The 22,075-nt window shown below is 49.2% G+C and overlaps 1 protein-coding gene across 3 annotated transcripts in view; it reads right to left on the bottom strand.

Annotated features, from left to right (window-relative positions):
* Nucleotides 1-2,452: 2,452 nt before the first annotated feature.
* Nucleotides 2,453-22,075, bottom strand: part of TRH (thyrotropin releasing hormone) — a 74,487-nt gene continuing 54,864 nt past the window's right edge. The window contains exons 1-3 of one of the 3 annotated variants that reach the window (XM_045493903.1): nt 5,567-6,050; nt 4,330-4,521; nt 2,453-3,675 (exon numbers count right to left, since the gene is read on the bottom strand). In XM_045493903.1, the coding sequence (XP_045349859.1) occupies nt 3,167-3,675; nt 4,330-4,513 (693 nt within the window). In that variant the 5' untranslated portion in view covers nt 4,514-4,521; nt 5,567-6,050 and the 3' untranslated portion in view covers nt 2,453-3,166. Of the gene's footprint in view, nt 3,676-4,329; nt 4,522-5,163; nt 5,322-5,566; nt 6,051-22,075 lie in introns of those variants that run through there. The other 2 variants (XM_045493901.1, XM_045493902.1) reach the window with 2 other exon arrangements.

Genomic DNA, 22,075 nt, shown 5'->3' with positions numbered 1-22,075 from the left:
GTCTAACTTCAACCTTGTGACTCTGGGGTCTAGAATCCTGCCATCATGTGTTCTGCCATCTCAACACGTGGCCCCCCCAGGCTTCTAAGGCAGGAAGAAAGGGGTAAAGGAGACTCATGGGCTCTAACTGCCTCAGCTGGGGAGTGACACCTGTCTGCTCACAGCTCATTGGCCAGGGCTAGTCATGACTTCATCCCAAGTGCAAGGGAAGCTGGGGGAGTTTAGGGAAGCATGTGGAGCATCTCTGTCTCAGCATCCTAAGCTGGGCAAAAGGCACCAGTATAAGAGTGGGAAGGAGAGGGAGTATTTGGGGGAGCAGCACATAGACCCATAAAGCTCCAGTTCCTGGCATGGACTCATAATAAAGCGCCCGTAACTGATTTTTGTTTTTAAATGTGTTTTGTTTTGTTTTACTTTGTGTGTGTGTGTGATTGGAGAATGAAAGAAAGAGTAAATTGTTCTGCAAGGTTCAGTTTTGAGTCCCTCTGGTCCTGGGGCTCTAGAGCTCAAAATGCTGTTTATCAATGGTCTACTTGGGGCCACACACTGTGCAAGGACTGTACGCATATTACTGCATCCCATTTACTTCTTAGAAAAACTCTGAGGGAGGCGTAGGGATTGCTGTGCCCATATTACAGATGAGAAGACTGAGGCTCCAACTAGTTTAATCATCTGTCTGGGACCGAAGCCAATGCCCGATCCTTTCCATCATGTGCATTGGTACAATCACTCACAGGAGCAGAGGGAAAAACCTTAAATGGCTAGGAGGTGGGTTTCTCACACTCTTCAAGTCTTCCCATATCTGAGGAGGAAACACCACTTCCCACATCAGTCAAGTTTGGAAGCGGAAGAGGGTAGAGTATATCCTTGGTCAAGGGCTCCACTTATTCAGCTCAACTTTCTTCAACGGCATGGACATGGTAACTGTCCTGGGGTGGTCACAAGATTCACTGAGAAAGTGTCTATAAGCACTGAGCACCAAGGAAGTACTGTATCAGTGGTCCACATTGCCTCTATTAGGGCACTCACCTTTCAGAGGGGTACTGTGAGCAGAGGGAATGTTATTAGGGCCCCACTTGCCCTGATGGTGACAATTGGTGTTTTAAGGTTGTCTTAAGACCTTCCAGAGGAAGGCAGCCCAGTGGGGTGGAAAGTCAGGCATAAAGGAAGGCCAGCCCTACATGCTTCATGCACCCTGGGGCAAGACACTAGTCTCTGTGTTGGTTCTTTCATCTGAAAGTGAGAAAAATCCACAAATTCATCAAATGCTTAATGTTTCAGAGGGCTTTGGGGAATAATATTGGAGATGTGGGTGTGCATGCATCTAATAAACCACAAGTCTTCCTCTGTCCCAACCACACCTGAACCATGTGTCCCCCAAGGAGAGGAGCTGGAGCTCAGATACCCTTCTAGCCCCCTCCTTCCACTGCCCAAGAAAGTGACCAAAAGCTGTTTTGCAGAAAAGCCGAATAGCTCACCCATCCACCAAACAAATGGTGGTCTAATTCAGAGTCTAAGGCCTGAGAAAATTTGGGAATTCAGTTTGTTTGTTTATTTGTTTATTTTTAAGTGTATTTATCTTGAGAGTGAGAGACAGAGCTAGCTGGGGAGGGGCAGAGAGAGGAAGAGAAAGAATCCCAAGGAGGCTCTGTTCTGTCAGCGAGGAGTCTGATCCCACAAACCGTGAGATCATGACCTGAACCAAAATCAAGAGTCGGAGGCTTAACTGCTTAACCAACTAAGCCACCCGGGTACCCCTGGGAGGCCAGTTTAAATCAGAGGTTGCAAACCAGCAGTGAGTGGGCCAAACTCAGCTTCAAACAAGTTACTTAGCCTTTCTGTACCTTTGTTTCTTCATCAGGAAAATGGGCATAATAATAGTAATAATACCTAGAGGGATTATTGTGTGGACTAAAAGAATTAATATAGGGAAGCTCAGCTGGCTCAGTCGGAGGAGTCTGCAGCTCCCAATCTCAGGGTTGGGAGTTCAAGCCCTACGTTGGGTGTAGAAATTACTTAAAAAAATAAAACACTAAAAAAAAAGAAAAGAATTAGTATATGTAAATTGCTCAGGACAGTGACTGACACATAACAAGTGTTGTGTATGTGTTGTTGTTATTGATTCACATGATGTTCAAGTTTTTGGATTTAAGTGTCTCCACTTAGCTGGCCTCTTCATTTTGCCCCAGTCCCTCTTGTCCTGCACCCGGCTTGCTTTCCTGCCCAGGCCCAGAAGGCTGCTAGTTTGAGTTCCCAACCACAGCCTAGTCTTATGTCCTCATTGTCTCTGCTGGATGACACAGATTGTTGATTCTTGCCATTGAACCATGACGATTACAAGTCCTGATGCCCTTCTCAACAGAACTGAGGAGCCTTAATCCTGTCCCCCTCAATGTTAGAAAGAGACACCCCACGACAGCTGAGAAAAAACTAGAGCCACAGAGTTCCAAGATTATCTGGATGCATGTTTTATTATCATTCAGATGATGATCACGGACAAGGGGAAGGCGCCTAGAGGGTTATATACAAGTTCAGCATTCAGGGCTGTTTACATACGCCCGCACATCTTTATTCCCACAACCACCACACAGCACAGCACAGGATGCCTCCACCTGCCATCATTCCCCTAAGCAGAACATAGCCATGGGTCAGGGCTCTGAACACCCACAAAAAGGAGGCCCAAGAAGCAGAGGAGACCCCCAGTTCTGGAGGTAAATAAAGTTGACATGTGGCAAATCTTGACTCATGGAGCAGGGGACAGAAACTGGATTTGGACATCACATCTTCAATCCCACCCTGATCTCACTGGCTGCTGGACCCAGTCACCCTGCTCCTCTCTGGGGATCCCTTAAAAGACACAGAAGGGTCATTTTTAGCCAGGGCTAAGGAAGGGAAGCAGCCTGTGGGGGTGCAGGGAGAGGGACTCTGGGATCTGTCCCCTGCCAACAGGGCAAAGTGGGGTAATCCAGGGTTTTAACTCAGGCTCCCGTTCTCATGTCCCTGAAGGGGGAGGGGGAACAAGGCCAGGGAACTGGGTGTTGTACATACAGGGGGCTCAGGTTTATGGTCAGGGATCTAAGGAGGAGGGAAAGAAGGAGTCACAAAGGGAATAGGACCCACAGGACTTAAGACATTCTTAGACCCCAAACTTGATAGGAAGCTGGGTTCACTCCTCCAGGGGCTCCCTGGCCCAGGCCGCCCGCCGCCCAGGATGCTGCCGCTTCTCCTCAGCCCCCTGACCCCTGCTCAGGTCATCCAGGAGCCCCAGCAGGAGGCTGGCTTGACCACAGGCTCCCTGAGGCTCACATGGGCCTCCCAGAGCCCTCTTGCCCGGATGTTGGCGTTTCTCAGGCATCAGCTCTCCCTCCTCCACCTCCTCTTCCTCTTCTTCCCAGCTCCTTTGGGCCTTGGGATCCACCAGCCGTCTGCCTGGGTGCTGCCTCTTGGTGAAAGTGTACCCAAGCCAGGAGGAGCGCCGGCCAGGGTGCTGCCGCTTCTGCTGAGTTACCTCTGACCATGCAGCCACATCCTCCCGCCGGCCAGGGTGCTGCCGCTTGTGGGGGCCCATGGCCCCTCCTTCTTCTTCCTCTTCAACTCCGTCTTCTGCCTCCTCCTCTTCCCTTTTGCCAGGATGCTGACGCTTGGAGAGCCAGTCGGGTTGAATGATCTGGGACTCTGGGGAAGGACAGGGGCCAGTGAGGGACCTCCTGACCCCCAAGTGCCCACTCCAGCCTTGCTCCTACTTAAGGCAGATTCCCTGCAGCACTCATCCAGAGTCACAGCCTTGTATATAGCCTCTTAGACATCACAGACACACACACAGATACAGATGGTCAAAGGCATGACCTCTGGTTCTAGTCCTAGCTCTGCCACTCCCTAGCTGTGTGACCATAAGCAACTTACTTAACTTCCTGAGCCTCAGTTTTCTTCTGTGTAAAATGAGTAATAACAGTATCAGTCTAAGAGCTTGTTAGGATGATTAAATAGTGTGATAAAGTGTTTGAAGGACTTAGAACAGTGCCTGGCATATATGAGTCTAGTAAGTAGTAATTAAAACTCTCACATACAGAGAGACTTTTTCTCTATCCCCTGCACAGAATCTTCCCCACTGGAAGCCTGCTCTCTGTAAAACATTCCCAGGATGGGCATGGAATAGAAATCTGATCTCAGAAAAAGGTCAGCTCATGATCCTGAGGAGGTTATGGCCAACAGTTTCTAAACTTCTGAAAGGCAAGAGTTTGGATGACCAAGTTGCTCCCCACCTCTGCATCTGGGTTTCCCCCAACCCTCTTGGGGGCCTCTGGTAGGAAGGACAGACCCACCCCTCACCTGATTCTCCATCGTCCTGATTCCCTCGCAGACGCAGGAGGTCTTCCTGGAGGAGGAGGAGGCCCTCTGCCTGGCGCAAGAGGTCATCCAGGCCTGCGTGCTCACCGGCCTCGTGCTGGGCCACCTCCGGCTGGGCCACGGTCAAGGTCAATGCCAAGGCGAGCAGCAACCAAGGGCCAGGCATTGCGGGGCCTAGGATTGGGAGTACAGAGAGTATAAGCGGGCGGAGCCCCTCTTCCAGCCCTCCACCACCTCCCCCTTTCCTGTCCCAGCGGGTCCCCAAGGTGGGTAACAAATTCAAACACTCCCCTGCGGCCAGGACCACCTGCTACCTTAGGGTGGGGTAGGGGCAGCCTCAGGCTCTGAGTGTCCTCACCCACAGAGATGCTTGGAGTACCTGCCCCCGCCCAGTTGTGCCTGCGCAAGCCTGGAAGCCGTGGGAACCCCATCGCCACCGCCACTCCTCAGTGTCACCCGGAGCTGGGGAAGCCAGCGCGCTGCAGGCTCGCCAGGAGTGTAGCCACCAAGAGCGCGGGGCCCGACGGCCACAATGCTAATTCCTGCGTCGCAGGCCAAGATTCTTCCCGGCGCCACATTTTTGGTCCAACGCTCCTTTCCCAACATTCGAATTCCCATGTCACCGTTCCAATTCCAACTCTTAGATTCTATTTCCAATGCTAAGATTCTTTGGCTAAGCTAGGAAACCACCAGTTCTGACTCTAAAATCCTAATTTCAACAGTGAAATTGTTTCTAACGCTGAGGCTGACACTCTAAGGCTAAGATTCGAGTCCAAAGCGAAAATCAGTCTCTAACGTCAGGACTCGGATTCTAACCCTCAGGCTCTGACGCCAGACACCCAGCTCTGCCCAGTTCTGCCCCGACGTCCCGGCGCGGACCTACAGCTGCCATCTAGGCAGGGGTAGGATGGAGAACTTTCCATCCTACCGACACTGGGCGCCGAGCGTTGCAGAGGCCGGGACGTGAGCGCACAGGAGTGAACGCCACCAGTGTGCCCGCACCACCAGCTGCCTCGTCCAGTCCGTGGCCCGCGCTGTGGAAGCCCCGGGGGGTATGAGCGCAGCGCCCCAGCCGGTGCGCGGGTGCCACGCTCCGGGAGGCGCTCGGGGGACAAAAGCCGCGGCTTCTTCCCGGCCTCACCGAGGGCTGGTGGAGAGGGCTCCCTTTCCAGTGCTCCCGGACGCTCCTGCGGGGAGGCGAGGGAACAGAGATGGTTACCTGCCGGGCGCGAGCTCCGCGGGACCGGTCCGAGATCGTGGGGCTCCGAGTTCGGAGTTTTGGGGCCTAGAGCCGGCGGATCAGGAGGCGGGGAGCGCTGGCAGGACCCGGACCCCGCTGCCGGCTTCTCGGAGGGGCCGCTGCTTATATCTGCGCGGGGCGGAGGCGCGGGTGAGGTCAGCGGGGAGGGGTCGCGGACGCCAGGAAGGGGCGCTGACGGCAGCCGGCCCCGTGGGTACCCCGCCCGCCAGCTCCCCCGGAAATCTGGGGCGGGGGCGGCGGGGGCGGCGGGGGCGGCGGGGGCCGGAGCCTGGGGTGCTGATGTTGGGTCGCTTCTGCACCCGTCTCCGAAGGTTTGTTGTCTAAGAGAACGCTCATGGAGAGGACAGAGGGAGGCAGAGAGATAGCGAATCACACCGTTAAAACGAGACACAAAGGAGAGGATAGGAGATAGTGACAAAGACTGAAAGAGGCACACTGAGAGCAGAGACAAACACCAAAGAGACACAGGGAGAGACAGAGAGAGAGACAGAGAAGGAGAAAGAGAAGGGGGGAGAGGACAGAGGAAAAAAGTAGGGGACAATTGGGACTTGGGTTCTGATCTTGACTGTGTCACTTCTGGCAAATGCCCCCGGCTCCCTGGGCCTCAATTTTCTCATCTGTACAGTGGGAGAGAGGGACAGTTTTCAGAATGCCAAACCTGGTAGCCTGGGGCCACCACCTGCTCACAGATGGTTTTGTTTGACTGCCACAGTGATTTGAAAAAAACTGAATAACTAACATTTAAAAACCAGGAAGAATTTGGGACCAAGAATTTGGCCAGCTGGAGCTGAGCCTGGTTGCCCCAGTCACCAAGGCAGGACATTGGAGTTTGTGACCCCTGGACCAGAAAGAAGTCTGTTGGTACCCACCCCATCAAAGCAAAGGAGGAGAGGGGATGTAGGGAGGAGAAAAGCATGGATGATAAGGCTCTTGTTCCTCAGTCAGTCCCCAAAATCACATTGGAAGAGAACACTGCCACATCTAGTCCTGAGTACAGCCTCCATCCTGAAACACTTAAGGAGAACCCACAGTGTGCCAGGATCCTTGGTCAGCCTACACACACAGAAGTTAGTCAGGCCTACTTAGAGGGAACTACATTTTAGGTGAGGGAACATCAGTGAAGTCATCCCCTACCTCTAGACCATCTCAACATTAGTCTGCCTCCCCATACGATATTTCTTCAGCCTCCCATTTTATTTTATTTTAGTTATTTTTTTATTTAAAATCATTTTTAATGTTTTACATACTTTAGAAAGAGAGAGACAGAACATGAGCAGGGGACGGTCAGAAAGAGAGGGAGACACAGAATCTGAAGCAGGCTCCAGGCTCTCAGCAAAGAGACTGATGCAGGAGACTCGAACTCACCAACTGGAAGATCATGACCCCAGCCAAAGTTGGGCACTTAACTGACTGAACCACCCAGGTGCCCCCAGCCTCACATTTTAATTGAGTACATGTTGAATGCCCCCAGCCATGCTGGGGGTCTGGAAAGAGATTCCAAAAGTGTTCAACTTGGCATTGCACCCAACTTTCTACCATATCACCACAAACTCACATCACCTGGCAAGATAAACAAAGTAGAGACTATTAGTCCCACTTTATAGACAAAGACGCAGAGGTTTGGGGAGGCAGAAGGACTTGGAACATAAGAGGTGGGAGGGAACTTTCAGATCCCCAGCTAGAGTCCTCTCCTCATTTTTAGACGAGGAAACCAAGGCCCATAGAGATGACCTGATCTGCTTCCTGACTCCCCTGCACCCCCAGAGTCAGAAAGTTGGCTGGTGTAGACTACAAACCTGAAACCTGCTTCATCTCCCAGCCAGACTCCAGGATTTGAAGACTCGCCATCCATACTAAGCATTAAATCAGACAGACAGACAGACAGACCTATTATCTTTCACATATAAGGAAAATGTGTAAATTGATAGAATCTCTATGGGTGGTAACCTGAAAATGTAACACACATGTACCTTCCACAAGACATCCCACAGACACCCGTACCTGTGCACAAGGATGTATGCACAGATCATTTGGTGCAGCATAGTTATTAGAAGCCAGAATTGGAAACAGCCTGGATGTCTGTTCATCATGAGGTGTCTGCTTAAATCAACTAGGACCCAACTAAAACTATGGGTATTATATTCTGACTTTGAAGAATGAGGCAGTTCCCTATGTACAGATGTGGAATAAGCTCCAGGACATATTGTTACATGAGAAAAAGCGGAGCAGAGAACAATGTGTACATCATGTGCACGCATGTGATGGCGCGGGAGATGAACTGTTATGCTCTTCCGCAGAGTGTCTCTCTGGAGGGATGGGTGAGAACAGTGCAGATAGGGAACAGGGAGCTGGGGAAGGGAAGGCCAGTGGTCCGGGGCTTGCTTTTCACTGTCAGCCCTTAGTGCTGCTTGAATTTTCTCTCTTTGCATCATTACCTATCTACAAACCAACAAGCAGCACCAACAAAACAAAACAACAGAATGTCATCTGAGGCATAAAAGGAGTGATAAGTGTGGATGGATAGAAAAGCTGCCTGGTAGAGGGTGAGCCGGCTGGAACATCGCCCCCTGGTGAGCCCATTTGATGTGTTTCTATAATCAGGGATTTGAGTTGTCAGGACAGTTCCTGGAGGGCTGGGAAGGGGAGGAGAGAGGAGAGTTCTCACATTGCCCAAGGGACTAGAGAGGATGGTACAAGCATCTGATCGTCCTTTCCTCTGTTTGTCCTTTCCTCTCTTCCTTTCCTTCCCTCAGCAAATATTCATTGAACCCCTAGAAAGTACCAGGACCTATTCTGGATCTTGGGCACTGTGTTAACTTGCGTTTCTGATGCTTTGGCCTGGGGCGGGGGGGGGGGGGGGGGCAGTGGGGAGTGGGGGTTCTGGCTGACTCTGGGGAGAGGGCCTCTCCCAGGATTAGCCAATTCTTAGAGATGATAAGGGACTCACCTGGGAACACCTTTCATAGGCAAACTAACCAATCCAGAGCCCACACCCCCACCACCCGGGGCTGCTGCCTCCTTGCCCTTATCACCCTAAGCCAAGTACGGGACAGCTACAGTTACAGATTGCCCCTAAACCCCAGAGCCACTGAAGTTATTCAAACCAGCCGATCCTAAACCTGTTTACCCTGCCTCCCCATTCCTTTGTTCCTTCGTTCCTTCAGGCAGAAACAACAATTAAGGCACTGGTCCACCTTCCACCTTTCCCCTACCCCCTGCTTCCTCTGCCTCCTTACTACTGGATCCTGGTGTGACCAGGATCCGGCCAAGCAAAAAGGATCCTGCTCTGGTCTCTCACTGAGCTCACAGTCCAGTCGTTATGTCACACATATTTTTCTCACTTGCTTTTATTTTTTCTCTAACAATACAAGTGTGCTTGATTTTCAAGACTGTAATTGCTTATCAGATTAAGACAGCTATGCTTTTGAAAATGAATAATGGGATAGTTTAATGGTGAGTTTGTACATTAATTTGTAACTTCCAGTGCCTGCCTACCCACCCCTACCCCAACACACACACACACACACCCACATCCCTCCCCCCCCCCCACACACACACCACAGACACCTTCCTACAGGAGGTCTATTGAGTCTCAGAGTCTCAGTGTGGGTTCTGATTTTCCAGACTCTGTCTTCCCTAATTTCCCCTGTCTTCTCCCTCAAAGTCTCTTTGCTCCCTGTTCAAGGATGTCTCCTGTATATTTTAGGGTCTTTTTCAACTCTGAGCTATATAGAAGGGCCTGAAGTAGGCCCATCTCAATTATGTATTAATTTTTTTTACATAGTGGTTTCCTAAATTAAACTTTTTATTTTGAGATAATTATAGATTCATGTGCAGCTCTAAGAAATAATACAAAGAGGCTGTGGGTTTCCTTTGCCCAGCTTCTCTTAATGGTTGCCTCTTGTAAAACTATATAGTACAAAGTCACAACCAGGATACTGACATTGATACAATCCACTGATCTTATTCAGATTTCCCCAGTTTTACTTGTACTCATTTGTGAGTGTATGCACTTAGTTCTATGCAATTTTATCACACGTGTAGGTTTGAGTGTGGATATAGACTCAATTCTTTCCTTTATATTCTGTTTTTGCTGTCAAAAGAATGAAGGTCTTCTTTTCCACAAGATCATAAAAATTCCAGGAAGAAAAATCCATTTAGTGTCTGCTTTTTCTCCATAGAAACTCATTCCAGAAATCTTTCTAATCCATATTTCCCTTTACCCTTTCCATTGGAGATTTTTGACCCAACTGAGTGACAATTCTTTGATGATGAATCCACTGGAAACTTTTCAGTTCTCATTTCAATCACTGATTTATTTTTTTATTCAATGAATAGTTCCAGGATACACACAGGTGTCAGGCATAGGCCTGGCCACACCATGGATGCAGAAGGGCGGGGGGTGCAGGGATGTACCAGGTAAGAGGAGGTGGGAAGCAGTCAGATCTCACGGGGCTTTATTGGCTCTACAGAGTAAGGAGTTTGGAATTTATTCTCAAGGCAGTGGGGAAATAGAGGGGTTAAAGCAGGGGAGAGATGTGACCTGATTTGTTCTCTAACCATCCATCTGGCTGCTTGGTGAATTATAAGCTTATGGGGGGCAAGAGGGAAGCAGCAAAGCCAGTGAGGAACCTCCATGAAACCCTCGCTCCTTTGTGAAACTCTTCTGCCTGTCTCATCGGGTTGTTCTCTTCTGCTTTCGGGCTCTCCTTCTGCTATGCTTGGCTGTGGAGTGGGCCCCACTGAGCCCAGTGTGTGTCTGCAGTCACCCCAAGCACCATCCCCAGGCCTCCTCATCTTCACTTCACCAGGCCACACGCTGGTGCCTCCCAAATCAGCTTCTCCACAGAAAACTATGTGGCCCTCAGAAAGAAAGAGCCCCTCCCAGGGCGATCCTCTCCTGCAAGCAAGAGAAAATACAACCCAAACTGGCTCAGGCAAAATAAAAGGCGGATGTACTGGTACATGTGACCAACAACGTAAAGACCTAGGACTAGCTTCAGGGATGGCAGGATCTAGAGGCTCAAATGATGTCATTCAGAATCTGTCCTTTTTCTCCGTTTGTAATCTCCACTTTCCTCTAGATGGCTTCATTCTCGGGCTGAGTGTCCTCAAAGGTGGAGAAGTAATCATGGGCATCCCTGGGATCACACTGTCCCAGCTGAGTTACCCTAAAAGCAAAAGAGCCCTTCTCATTCCCAAAAGTCCCAGAGTTGGTTCCCATTGGCCCAGGCTGGGTCACATGCCCATTCCTGAACAGACCACTATGATTCTGATTGGCCAACGGGTCAGCCTATCTGAACAGCATGGACTCAGGGGGTCCTCCAAAGGTATATTGGGTTTCACCCACTAGAAGAAGAGGAGCTGAATGACAAGTACATAAACAACACAGGTCTCCTATGTCCCCATTGCACAGATGAGGAAACCAAGACTCAGAGGAGAGGGTTGCCTGAGTCCCTCAGTGAACCAGCAACAACCTCAAGACCAGTGCCCTACCCCATTTTTCCTTCACAGTGTCTGGGTCAGGGTTTTCTCTAAAGAAACTGGAAGAGGGGACGCCTGGATGGCTCAGTTGGTTAAGCCATGGACTTCGACTCAAGTCATAATCTCATGGTTTGTGGGTTCAAGCCCCACATCGGGCTCTGTGTTGTCACCGCGGAGCCTGCTTTGGATCCTCTGTCCCCTTCTTTCTCTGCCCCTCCCCCACTCTATCTCTCAAAAATAAACATTAAAAAAAGAAAAGAAAAGAAACTGTAGTGGCCAAATTCTTACTGGCACACTGGGTTCTGCTTTACACTCCGTGTCCCATCCCCAGCCCCAAGACCTTGTTCTTTTCTTGTAGGCAATAAGTTGCCATTAGGAGAGTGTCATCTTTTCTGGAAACTCTAGGGAGGCCTCCCCCTAAATAACATCAAGCCCCGAATAAATGGCTCTCTAATGCGGGGATTTCAGACACCCTGACAGGAAGAGGGCTCTTTGGGTGCCAAGAGGACTCCTGGCAGCTGACTACTCTGCTTCCATTTAGGCCTCCCTTAGTCACTGCCCAGCTTCTGGCAAAGAAGCGCTAACTCAGTCCATTCCCTCTGGGACCCTTCAATTCCATACACATTCACTGAGCACCAACTCCATATGGGCAGTGTGGTAGGTGCCAAGGAATACGGCGGAAGGTAAACCTTGCATGGCTCCCTGATGCTTAGGGGATCACAGCCTTAGCCTGGTATAATTCCTTTATAATCTGGGCACAATCTCGGCTCCTCTCCTGCCAGCTCCCCTTTACTCCATGTCCAGTCCCGCCTCCAACATCAACCAGTGAAACTCATTTTGCAGACATGCTGTCTAATCTCACACCTCCATGTTCTCGCCCCTCTCCTTGCCACCTGCCACTCGCGGGCCACTTATTCATTCTTCAGAGCCTACTGCAAATGCCCATTTGTCTATTCATTCATTCATCTGTCCTTTTGTTAACTTAACAAACTTAAATGTACATAAACATGAGACCGAGCAGGTCATATGTTGGGTGTTAGGGTCACTGAGAGGGTCCACATAGGAATATTGTTCTGAGGATGTTAGCAGTCTGGGAGGGGAGAAGAGCGTGTCCGTATAAGTTGTATTATGGCATACTGTGAGGTGGAAAGCTCTGGGGCGGGAACAGACCCAGCCTGTGGGATCAGGGATGGCTTATCATGTGAGTCTTGGACTTATACTGGATGAAAGGGCATGCCAGGAGGCTTTCTCTGACCACCCTGGCTGAAATAGGTACCCATCACACCCTCTTGTGTGACTGCATCTTGTTCCCTGCTATTTTTCAAGGTCCCGGCACATAGCTAGCACTCAGTAAAGAATTTTTAAATTAACGACTACATGAATGAACGCATTCAGCCCAGGGTGAACGAACACAGGCTGCCTGGCCCTGTCTTTCAAGCTGAAAGGGCACAAGGACAGCCTCCCTCCATCACCACAAATGAGGTAGACAGCATGTTTACCAGCAGAAAGAGCGGGCAATGTGAGGAGCAGTCTTGGAGGTGCACAAAGAGAGACCCAGAGGCCAGAGCAATAAGAGGAAGCTTCCTGGAGGCAGAGGGCAGAAGCCAGGCCCTGGAGGATGGAGACAGTCAGGACAAGCAGAATCAGAAGCAGATGAGCTCAGGCTGTTTGAGGACCTGCTTCCTCTCCCCTTCTTGAACAGAGACTCTGTGCCCCTGCCTCCCGTCCCCAGAGCAGCATGGTCCAGAGTTGAATAACACCCAGGGACTGTTGAGGCTGACCACTATGAGACACCAGGCAGAGTCTGCCTGTCTGGGCTCAGGGCCAGGCTAGGCTTCCACACTTACAGTCTAGGCTGACAAGCTGAAGCCATGAGGCCCCACCAACCCAGGGCCCTGTGCCCCCTGTGAGGTCTTATATCCATGCTGAGAGACCAATCGCAGGTCTGTGTGGTCTAGATGGTTTCTGCCCAGCTGGAGTTTGCTGAGTAGAACTCGGGCTCCAGGAGGGCGCCAGGGGCTGCAGGAACACTGCCAACCCACAGGGCTGGTGTGGAGCCGGATGCATAGGAGGGATTTCTGAGGAGTGCTGTCTGATGCATTTAGCAGACACAGAACACGTGCACATGTGTGTGGGTGCCCCTGGCTGTGCACATGTCTTTGCATCTACTGCACATGCCCCTTGTATGTGTGTACGTATACATAGCCCATGTTTGCATGCTGTACACACATTCATAGATTTTGCCTTGAGTGTATGTGTATACACATGGGTGTTATGTATATGGTATGCACAGATTCGTGTACAACTTTGCCTCGTGTGTATGGGTGTACCGGTGTGTATACGCATATGGGGGTCCAGGTCTGTATGGTGTGCACATGGGCATGTGTGTTTGTGCCTAGGCCTAGGTCAATGTGTACACATGTGGCACATGTATCTGTGGCTTAGTTTGGAACAGGACCTAGTGGTCATCTTAGGGCCCAGTTGGTCACAAGTGACCCTGTCTGCTGAGGGAACATGGCTTGAGATCAAACGTTCTACCCATGAATAGGACATCCTCACTACCCCCTTCAAGAGTTATCTGTTTGTTCTTCCATTCTCTGTTCTCTGCTGGCTAGTCTGGTAAATTAACTTGTGTTGATATAAGAGAAGGAATCTCCTTGAGGACGGAGTCTGTGTTCATCTCCCACATGGCTTGGTGCAGGGTAGGTGCCGAGGAGAAGGTAAGTACTGGAGAGGGACAACAGATAAGAACTGAGAGGATAGGAGGGGCTCTGTCTTGATTTCGGCTCAGGTCCTGATCTCTCGGTTCGTGGGATCGAGCCCCGCTTCCGGCTCTGCACTGACAGCATGGAGCCTGCTTGGGATTCTCTCTCTCCCTCTCTCTGCTCCTCCCCAGCTCATGCATGTGCACTCTTTCTCTCTCTCAAAATAAATAAATAAACATTTTTTTAAAAAATCGAGAGAATGGGAACCATCTCCTGGGTGCCCTGAATACATTTTCTTGTTTAATTCACACAGCTCTATGAGATTAGAATCATTCTGTCTGTTTAAAGGAGCCAAGGCTCAGAGAAGGAAGTGACTTGTTCAAAGTCACACAGCCAGGACCTTGGATTTGAACTCAGGTCTGTGTTATATACCAAAGCTTTTTCCAGTCAAAGCCATCCTTCAATCCAGAATCTGGTATCTCAAAGCCCATAATAAAGAGTCAGTCTCTGACTTTTGAAATAACATCAAGCTTATCTTGGGATCATCTCAGGAGAATATATGCTAATTCTGATGTGGATGGAAGTGCTTTGTCGGGTGGGCCAGGGTGGGGGCGGGTGATAGATGGCTTGACGCCTGTGAGCCACAGTTGCTGGATGATCAGACACCTCGTCATCCATCAGGCACGCCAGAGATAACAAGCCCCCACTTCTGCCATTGCTTTTGTTATTACAAGAGAAAAATGAAAACCAACTCCAAATCACCTTGGCCATTTAGGTATATTTATCTTGCTGTCAGCCATAAGCAGGCTCTATCTCAACGTTCCGGGCTAATTAGAGCTTGTTTTCAGAATACATGGAGTCTACACCCCAAGGAGCAAGTATTAATCTGCTGTTAATACTGGGCCGTGAGTCAGGGTGACAACAGGTGGAGGAGGAGGCTCCTGGCGGGTCCTGATTGAGACCTTCATTTTGGCCCAACAAGATGGCAGTCTCCCTCCTGAAAATCCAAGTATTCCTTTTCATGGCTCCATGAGAATCCACTTATGAGTCTCGAGTAGACTCCAGGATTCTTTGGCCACCCATATCCATCCTTTGATTTCCAGTAAGCAGAAGGACCCCTCTTTCCTTCTGGAGAATTGCCTTATCTCCATCCAGCACAGTCCTGATGGGATTCTAGCCACACTGCCCCATTCCCAGGGCAAGGGGTCAGCCTATGGAAACTCTCTCCTGGGATTTAGACTCTTAGGTGGAGAGATGCAGAGCCGTTAGGGCAGACATTCATTACAGCAGCCACAACAGCACTAGAATAAGATAGTGGAAAAGTCTCTGCTGCCTGGACCCTTGCAGGACTCCCTTTTTAGCCTGGAGCCTGAGCCTTTGGTCTTCCTGTTGAGCAATAAATCTCCCTTTTCAGCTAATTTAGCTAAATTTGGGCTCTGTTCTTTGCAATCCTGACTGATAAGGCCTCCTCCTCTGTACTGGGGTCTCATGAGAATCTAGAGTCATAGATTCAAATCCTGGCTTTGATTTCAGGAAAGAGAGGAGGAGGGAGAGAAGGGGTTGGGAGAGGAATAATGATGACTGGAAAGGGTAAGGGGATACAGCTGGGTCAAATGGATATCAAGGACAATAAGAGAAAAAGGAATCCCAGGCAGAGGCCCAAAGGTGTACCAGAAATATTCCCTATGTGTTTATACATAATTCTCACCAAAAAACTTGAAAGCCTCCTTATTCCCATTTGTATAGGAAGCTGTTATTTTTTTCTGGTCAGCCTCCAGTCCCCTTTCTTCTTAAGATAGAACCCTGGTTTTACAAAGGAGAATTATTCTCTTCTGCCTTTGGATTTGTTGGTTTGTGTAGGGCTGGCACCACCTTGGGAACCATGTGACCAAGGACTGGCCAGTCAGGGTTTGAATCTCCCCAGCCACAGGGATTGGTTCAAGGACAGCTATATGGTCAAGCCAGGCCAATGAGATTCAAACTTGAGACTTTTACTGAATTATTTACAAAGAAGTGTTCTTTTCATGCTGGGGTTGTGGGATGTAAACCCAGAACTGGCAGGGTCCGTTTTTGCCACTTTACAAGAAGATTCTACTTGTGAATGATGCCACCACAAAATTAGTTGGACCAGAAGGTAGGAAGTCACTGGTTTTTCATGACAGGATAAGTTCCTTTTTTGTTTAAGTCAGTTTGGGCTTCCCTTTCTGTCACTTGCAACCTAATGACTAATAGATAAAACTCAAAGAAGAGAGGGTATCCTAGGGCTGGCCCATGTCTCGTCTCATGCTAGGGCAGGGAAGAAGCACCACAGGGCACCAAGCAGATTCCCTGGCCTTAGCCTCTGCCTTAAACTCTGAAGGCCTGTGTTCAAGTGCCAGTTCTGCTACTAATTCGGGGGGTGGGGGTTGGTACATCGCATAACATCTGTAGGGGTCAGCTGTCTCTTCTAGAAAGTGAGGGTGATGATAATATAAAACTTTCAACCAACTAATTGGTTACTACATGCTAGTCTTCATGCAAAGAGTTTTCCAGCATTATTACATTATATCTGCATAAAAAGTGAATGATGTAAGCATTATTATTATTCCCATTTTATAGATGACAAAGCTGAGACCCAAAAGGTTAGGCAACTTGCCCCAGGTCACCAAGTAGAAGACCAAGTCTTTGACTCAACCCCTTACACAACCTCTCAGATGTTAAAAGTGTAGCTAGCCAGGAGGGGATGGGGTGCAGGCAGCTTTGTCTTGCCTGCTGGTTCACCAAGCACCCAGCCACTTTTTGACCTAGTCTGCATCTTCAGGGGGAGCTCCAATTCTACTTGAGTAGTGTTCCTTTTTTTTTTAACATTTTATTTTTTAAGTAATCTCCATACCCAATGTGGGGCTTGAACTCACAACTCTGAGATCAAGAGTCATATGCTCTCCCAACTGAGCCAACCAGGCTGGCCACTATAAGTAGTGTTCTTATAGGGAAACCACCCAAAGTCTTGTAAGCGCCTGAACAAACAAAGCAAGGTCAAGACCATTCATAAGGTCAGGATCATGGGAGTTAGGCTGGCCCCATGGACAACATCTGATCTGGACTTTCAAAAGATGGGTCATTTCCCCTGGTCTCATCTATATGTAGCCAAAGGGAGTCCAGAAAGCTTTTAAGAATAATAGTGGTTTGGGAGATGGAAGGAAGGAAGGAAGGAAGAAAGGAAGGAAGGAAGGAAGGAAAAATTAAGTAAGTAAATCTATGAATGAGTAAGTGAATGAGATAGAAGCTGATTGGTTATATTAGAAAAGCTGGAGAAGAAGGGGTAGGCACTCAGTAGGTACAGCCACAGTGGGCAAGTGGAGAAGTGAAGCTAGCCAAGGGCAGGAAACCCGCTCCCTCCCTGCAGACTCACCTAGCCCTAGCCCTCATTGTTTCTGATACTTTTATCAGCACTCGGCCAGGAGTCACTTGTGGGCATAGATCTAGGGCACAGATTCTAAGGGGAGAGATCACAAGGAAGGGCTGCTCTTAATTCTAGCCCACAGCTATGGCAGGAGGTGGACCGATGCCATCCATCACAAGCATCCTGGGTCTGGCCCTACCAAAGGCCGAGACCAGGCACATCTCCACAGTTACTCTGAGGGCCCAGCCGGCTACAGCAAATGAATTTTCCTTTATTGATTTTGGGGTTAGAGAGCAATTCAAGACAATCACGAATAATGCTCAGATAAGCAAGGGCTTCTGAGGGGGGAGCAGGGCCACAGAAAGGACTCTGGAATTTCATAGACCTGATTTCCACTCCTAGGCCCACCACTACCTTACTATGTGACCGTGTGCAAATAACATCACTGCTCTGAGCCTCAGGTTCCTCATCTGTATAGAGCAGGGCTAGTGAAACGTACCTCCCAGGGGTGTCGTGAGGAAATGTGGAATGTGGTGGGCATCATGCTTGCCTGAAACCGAGTAGGCACTTGGTAAATGACAGCTCTTTATTGTTCTGACCTTTCCCCCCAGTAGACACTTTTGTCATCAGAAACAAATATAGTTCATTTGTTTTTAATCTAAAATAACAAAAGTGTGTCTGCTTATGGTCTGGGAGGAATGTATTGGTCAGAGTCCTGCCAGGAAATAGGTAGCATCCCCAGATCTGTTAGTTTAAGGATAACTTCATGAAAGGACCGTTTACAAAGTATGAGCAGAGTGCACAAGGGGTAGTGCAGTACCCAGGGAAGGTGAGAGAAGACCTGGTAGCGCTTCTAAGCCCAAAGGGACAAGAGGGGACAGCAGTTAATGGGGTCCAGAGAAAGGGGGCATTGGACTGTGAGAGTCTTGACAGGAGCAATCAGTTGAGGGACCTCACAGTGGGTGAGCCTGGAGATTAAATACCACAACCTCTTTCTTCTCCCACCTTCTGATCCCCTCTGGGACTCACCACTGGCAGAACCCAACAGGAAACCAGGGGCCAAGGGAGCCATTGGTAAAGGCCTTGAGCAGGAAGGGGGAGGGCGCAGAGTGGATCCAGAGGGTCAAACAGAGGGATCCAGCACAAGGGTTTCTGAACATCCTGTTGATAATAAACTTGAAGACCCCATCTCATAAACAGGCTCTTAAGCCCCCCTCTTCCACAGTCTAGACCTGGCCATTTGCAATTACAGCCAGCATCCCATTGTGTAGAGAGGAATGCAGCAGTGACAATGTTCTGATGAAGGATAAGCTTGGCCCTTTCCGGGACTCAGCCTGAGGGTGGGTACAGGACACTGGGGCACCGATTGCTCTGAGGGATGGGCATGGCCGGATGTCACACAGCAGCCCTGAGGACAGGCTTCACACCAGAGGCGGTCTGTGATTAATGAGCCACTCAAGTCCAGTGGGTGGAGAAATTAAAATAAATTAAAAAAAGAAAGTTTAATAAATTCTGGCTGGCGTCATGCAGAGCAAGAAACCCTCCCCACGCTATTATGGACAGTCATTTTTCAGTTTGTATGCAGAGAAGTCACAAATGGATTCACTGCGGCTGTCAGGATGATGGGGGCCCTTTCCAGTGCCCTTTACAAAGCCCTGACGCTTCCACTCTGGGTTTGGGATGGCGGGCTGAATGCTGACCTGCCTCAGCCAGGTCACAGCAACCAGGCTGGTCCATGCTGGGGACAGAGGCCAGGGGCACCATCTCCTCAGATGGAATGGAATGAGCAAGGAAGGAGGGCATGGGGAGGGTGATGGAGAAGACGTCACCCACTCATCCCATGCAGATATACGCACGTGGAGACTAATAAGGGGACTCAGACACATACAAGGACACACAGAGACATGAAGAAAGATACACAGGAACACTCAACAGGGACTCATACAGACACACAGAGTCACATACACCAGAGAAACAGACAAATACACACAGAAGGACACTTACAAGGACACCAAAGCCACACACAGACAATATATGGGAACATACAGAGATATGAGACACACATACAGGAACACACAACAAGGATACAGGGACACATAGAGTCATAGGTACAGAGATAAACACAGTCAGAGATACACATGGGGACCCAGACACTCACAGAGACTTATATGAAGATACAAAGACACACAGACCCACAGGAACACACAATAGGGACACATGCTGAGTCACTTATACACAAAGACACAGAGAAGGGTACACAGAAACCCCAGATATGCCCCAATATACAGAGTAACACCCTCGGGGACACAGGTGCAACACACACACACACACACACACACACACACGCACACACACACACACCACTCTGGAGGGGCTCTAAGAGAAGGCAAAGAGCCCTTGCTGGCAGAGGTCGGAGCTGTGTGGCCTCAGAAAAGACTCTTAACTAATCTCTCTGAGCTTCAGTGACCCCATCTAGAAAATGGGAGTCATAATCCTTACCACATCACTGCTGTGAGGACTGAATGGGACAATGACACCAAGTGCCAAGTAAGGGGTTTAATAGCAGGACACCAAATGTATGTTGGGTAAGTCCATTAACAACACAACAGACTATATTTAAACAACCAAAAAAAATGTCTAGCTGCCCAAAAGGGACTATCCCAGGGCAAGCACTTGTTGGATTACAGCCCATTAAGCAAGGGTCAAGCCCAAGTGGAACCACAATACAACTCACTGACCCCACCCCCTACTACTCTGACTCTAGGCCCAGAACTCAGAGTCTTTTGTGGTCAAGCTCCCAACCCCACCCCACCTCATCTCCACCACTCTTCCCAATATCTCAGCCCCAATCCTACAGTTTCCCCACTTTCCCCAGACGGGCCATGTGTTCCCTGCCCCCAAGCCTTTAGCCATGCCATCTCCTCCATTGAGGGTGCCTACCCTCTCCTTCTGCACCTGTAAATCATATCCCTCCTTCTCCTACTTGAGTCCTACTTGTGTAGGAAGCCATTCCTGACACCAGTGACCTCTCTCTGTCCTGCTCTATAAAATTATGACTTTTCCTTTCCTTCATTTACAACTGAGGCTCAGAGAGGTGAAATGACTTGCCAAGGGTCACACATCTCAAAAGCAGTAGAGCTGGGATTGGAACTCAGGTCTATTGGCGTCCAAAGCCAGTCTCTTTTTGTTACACTCTCTTAGGCCCTAGAGATCAGAGGTTATATTTGATGCACGTTTCAATAGTTACCAGCCCGTAGGGATTGGAATATAAGGAATACTGCAATAAACATTCTTATGTTTTAGATTGTGTCTTTAGCATGAATTCTCAGCAGTGAAATTAATGGTCAAGGTGTGTCTTAGCCTGTTTGGGCTGCTGTAAGAAAATACCACAGACTAGGTGGCTTTTAATTTTTTTTTTTTATTTCTTTAATGTTTATTTTTGAGAGAGAGACAGAGAAAGATAGAGCATGAGTGGGGGAGGGGCAGAGAGAGAGGGAAACACAGAATCCTAAAGCAGGCTCCAGGCTCTGAGCTGGCAGCACAAAGTCCAACATGGGGCTCCAATTCACAGACTGCAAGATCATGACCTGAGTTGAAGTCAGTCACTTAACCAACTGAGCCACCCAGGCGCCCCAGACTAGGTGGCTTTTAAATAGCAGAAATTTATTTGACAGTTGCAGAGGCTGGATCAGGGAGCCAGGTCAGGAGAGGGCCCTCTTCCAGACTGCAGACTTCTGTCTGTGTCCTCACACTGTAAAAGGGAGCAGGGAGGTCTGTGGGCGGTCTCTTTTATAAGAACATTCATGAGGGCTCCAACTTATGACCTAATCACCTCCCCAAAGGTCCACCTTATACTACCATTACATTGGGCACTAGGATTTCAACTATTAATTTGGCGGGGCATTGGGGGCAGGGGAACAAAACATTCAATCCATAGTAACTTGTATGAGCATTCATTCATCCCATAGATATTTCTCACCACTTTCACGGCTACCTCTTTGTTCCATGCCATCGTTACTGCTCATGTGCATGTCTACAGAGGCCTCTTACCTGGACACACTACCTCCCTACTTCTTCCTGTGGTATTTTGATAATTGGTCCCCTTTCTTCACCCCTTTCTGCAGCTGCACACTTGCCAAGGCCTCATCACGGATAGAATGGATTTCCCTGACCCTTAACTTTGGCCTGGGCCACTGCCTTGCTTTAGCCAATGGGATAGAGCAGAAGTGGGCCCGTTTCAAGTTCCTTGGCCATTGCCATGAGAACATGCCTCCGCTCACACACTGCTGGTAGATGAAAGATGAGAAACACGTGCAGCAGAGCCACCCCAACTGCAGACTACAAGAATAAGTGACCTTTGGGGCCCCTGGATGGCCCAGTCCATGAAGCATCTGACTCTCGGTTTCAGCTCAGGTCGTGATCCCAGGGTCTTGGGATCGAGCCCCACCTTGGGCTCTGTGCTAAGTGTGAAGCCTGCTTGGGATTCTCTCCCTCTCTTTCTCTCTCTCTGTCCACCCCCCGACTTGCACACTCTCTCTCTCTAAAAAAAGAAGAGAGAGAATAAATGATTATCATTTTAAGCCACTGAGTTTGGGGGTGGTTTGTTATGCTGCACTCTTGTGGCAATAGCTGATATGACTGATATACACCCCTCTAATCTATTTTCCACACACTGCCAGACTTATCTTTTTAATCTTTTCTTTTATAATTTGTCCTTTATGTGCTGCAACCTTTTACCATTAATCTGCCTACTTACTCCAAAGCCTTGCCATTCTATGCCCCAGGAGGCCAGGAACGAACTGATGAGAGCACAGAAAGCAGAGGTGACTGATGAAGCTAAGGTATGCCCAGATCTCTTGCCAGTTCATTAGGGTTGACCACAGCCAAGGTGGCCCA

Source organism: Leopardus geoffroyi, chromosome A2, assembly GCF_018350155.1.
Source record: "Leopardus geoffroyi isolate Oge1 chromosome A2, O.geoffroyi_Oge1_pat1.0, whole genome shotgun sequence".
Lineage (NCBI taxonomy): Eukaryota > Metazoa > Chordata > Mammalia > Carnivora > Felidae > Leopardus > Leopardus geoffroyi.
The sequence above is the reverse complement of the archived record's forward strand: the minus strand, read 5'-3'. Positions and strand labels throughout refer to the sequence as shown.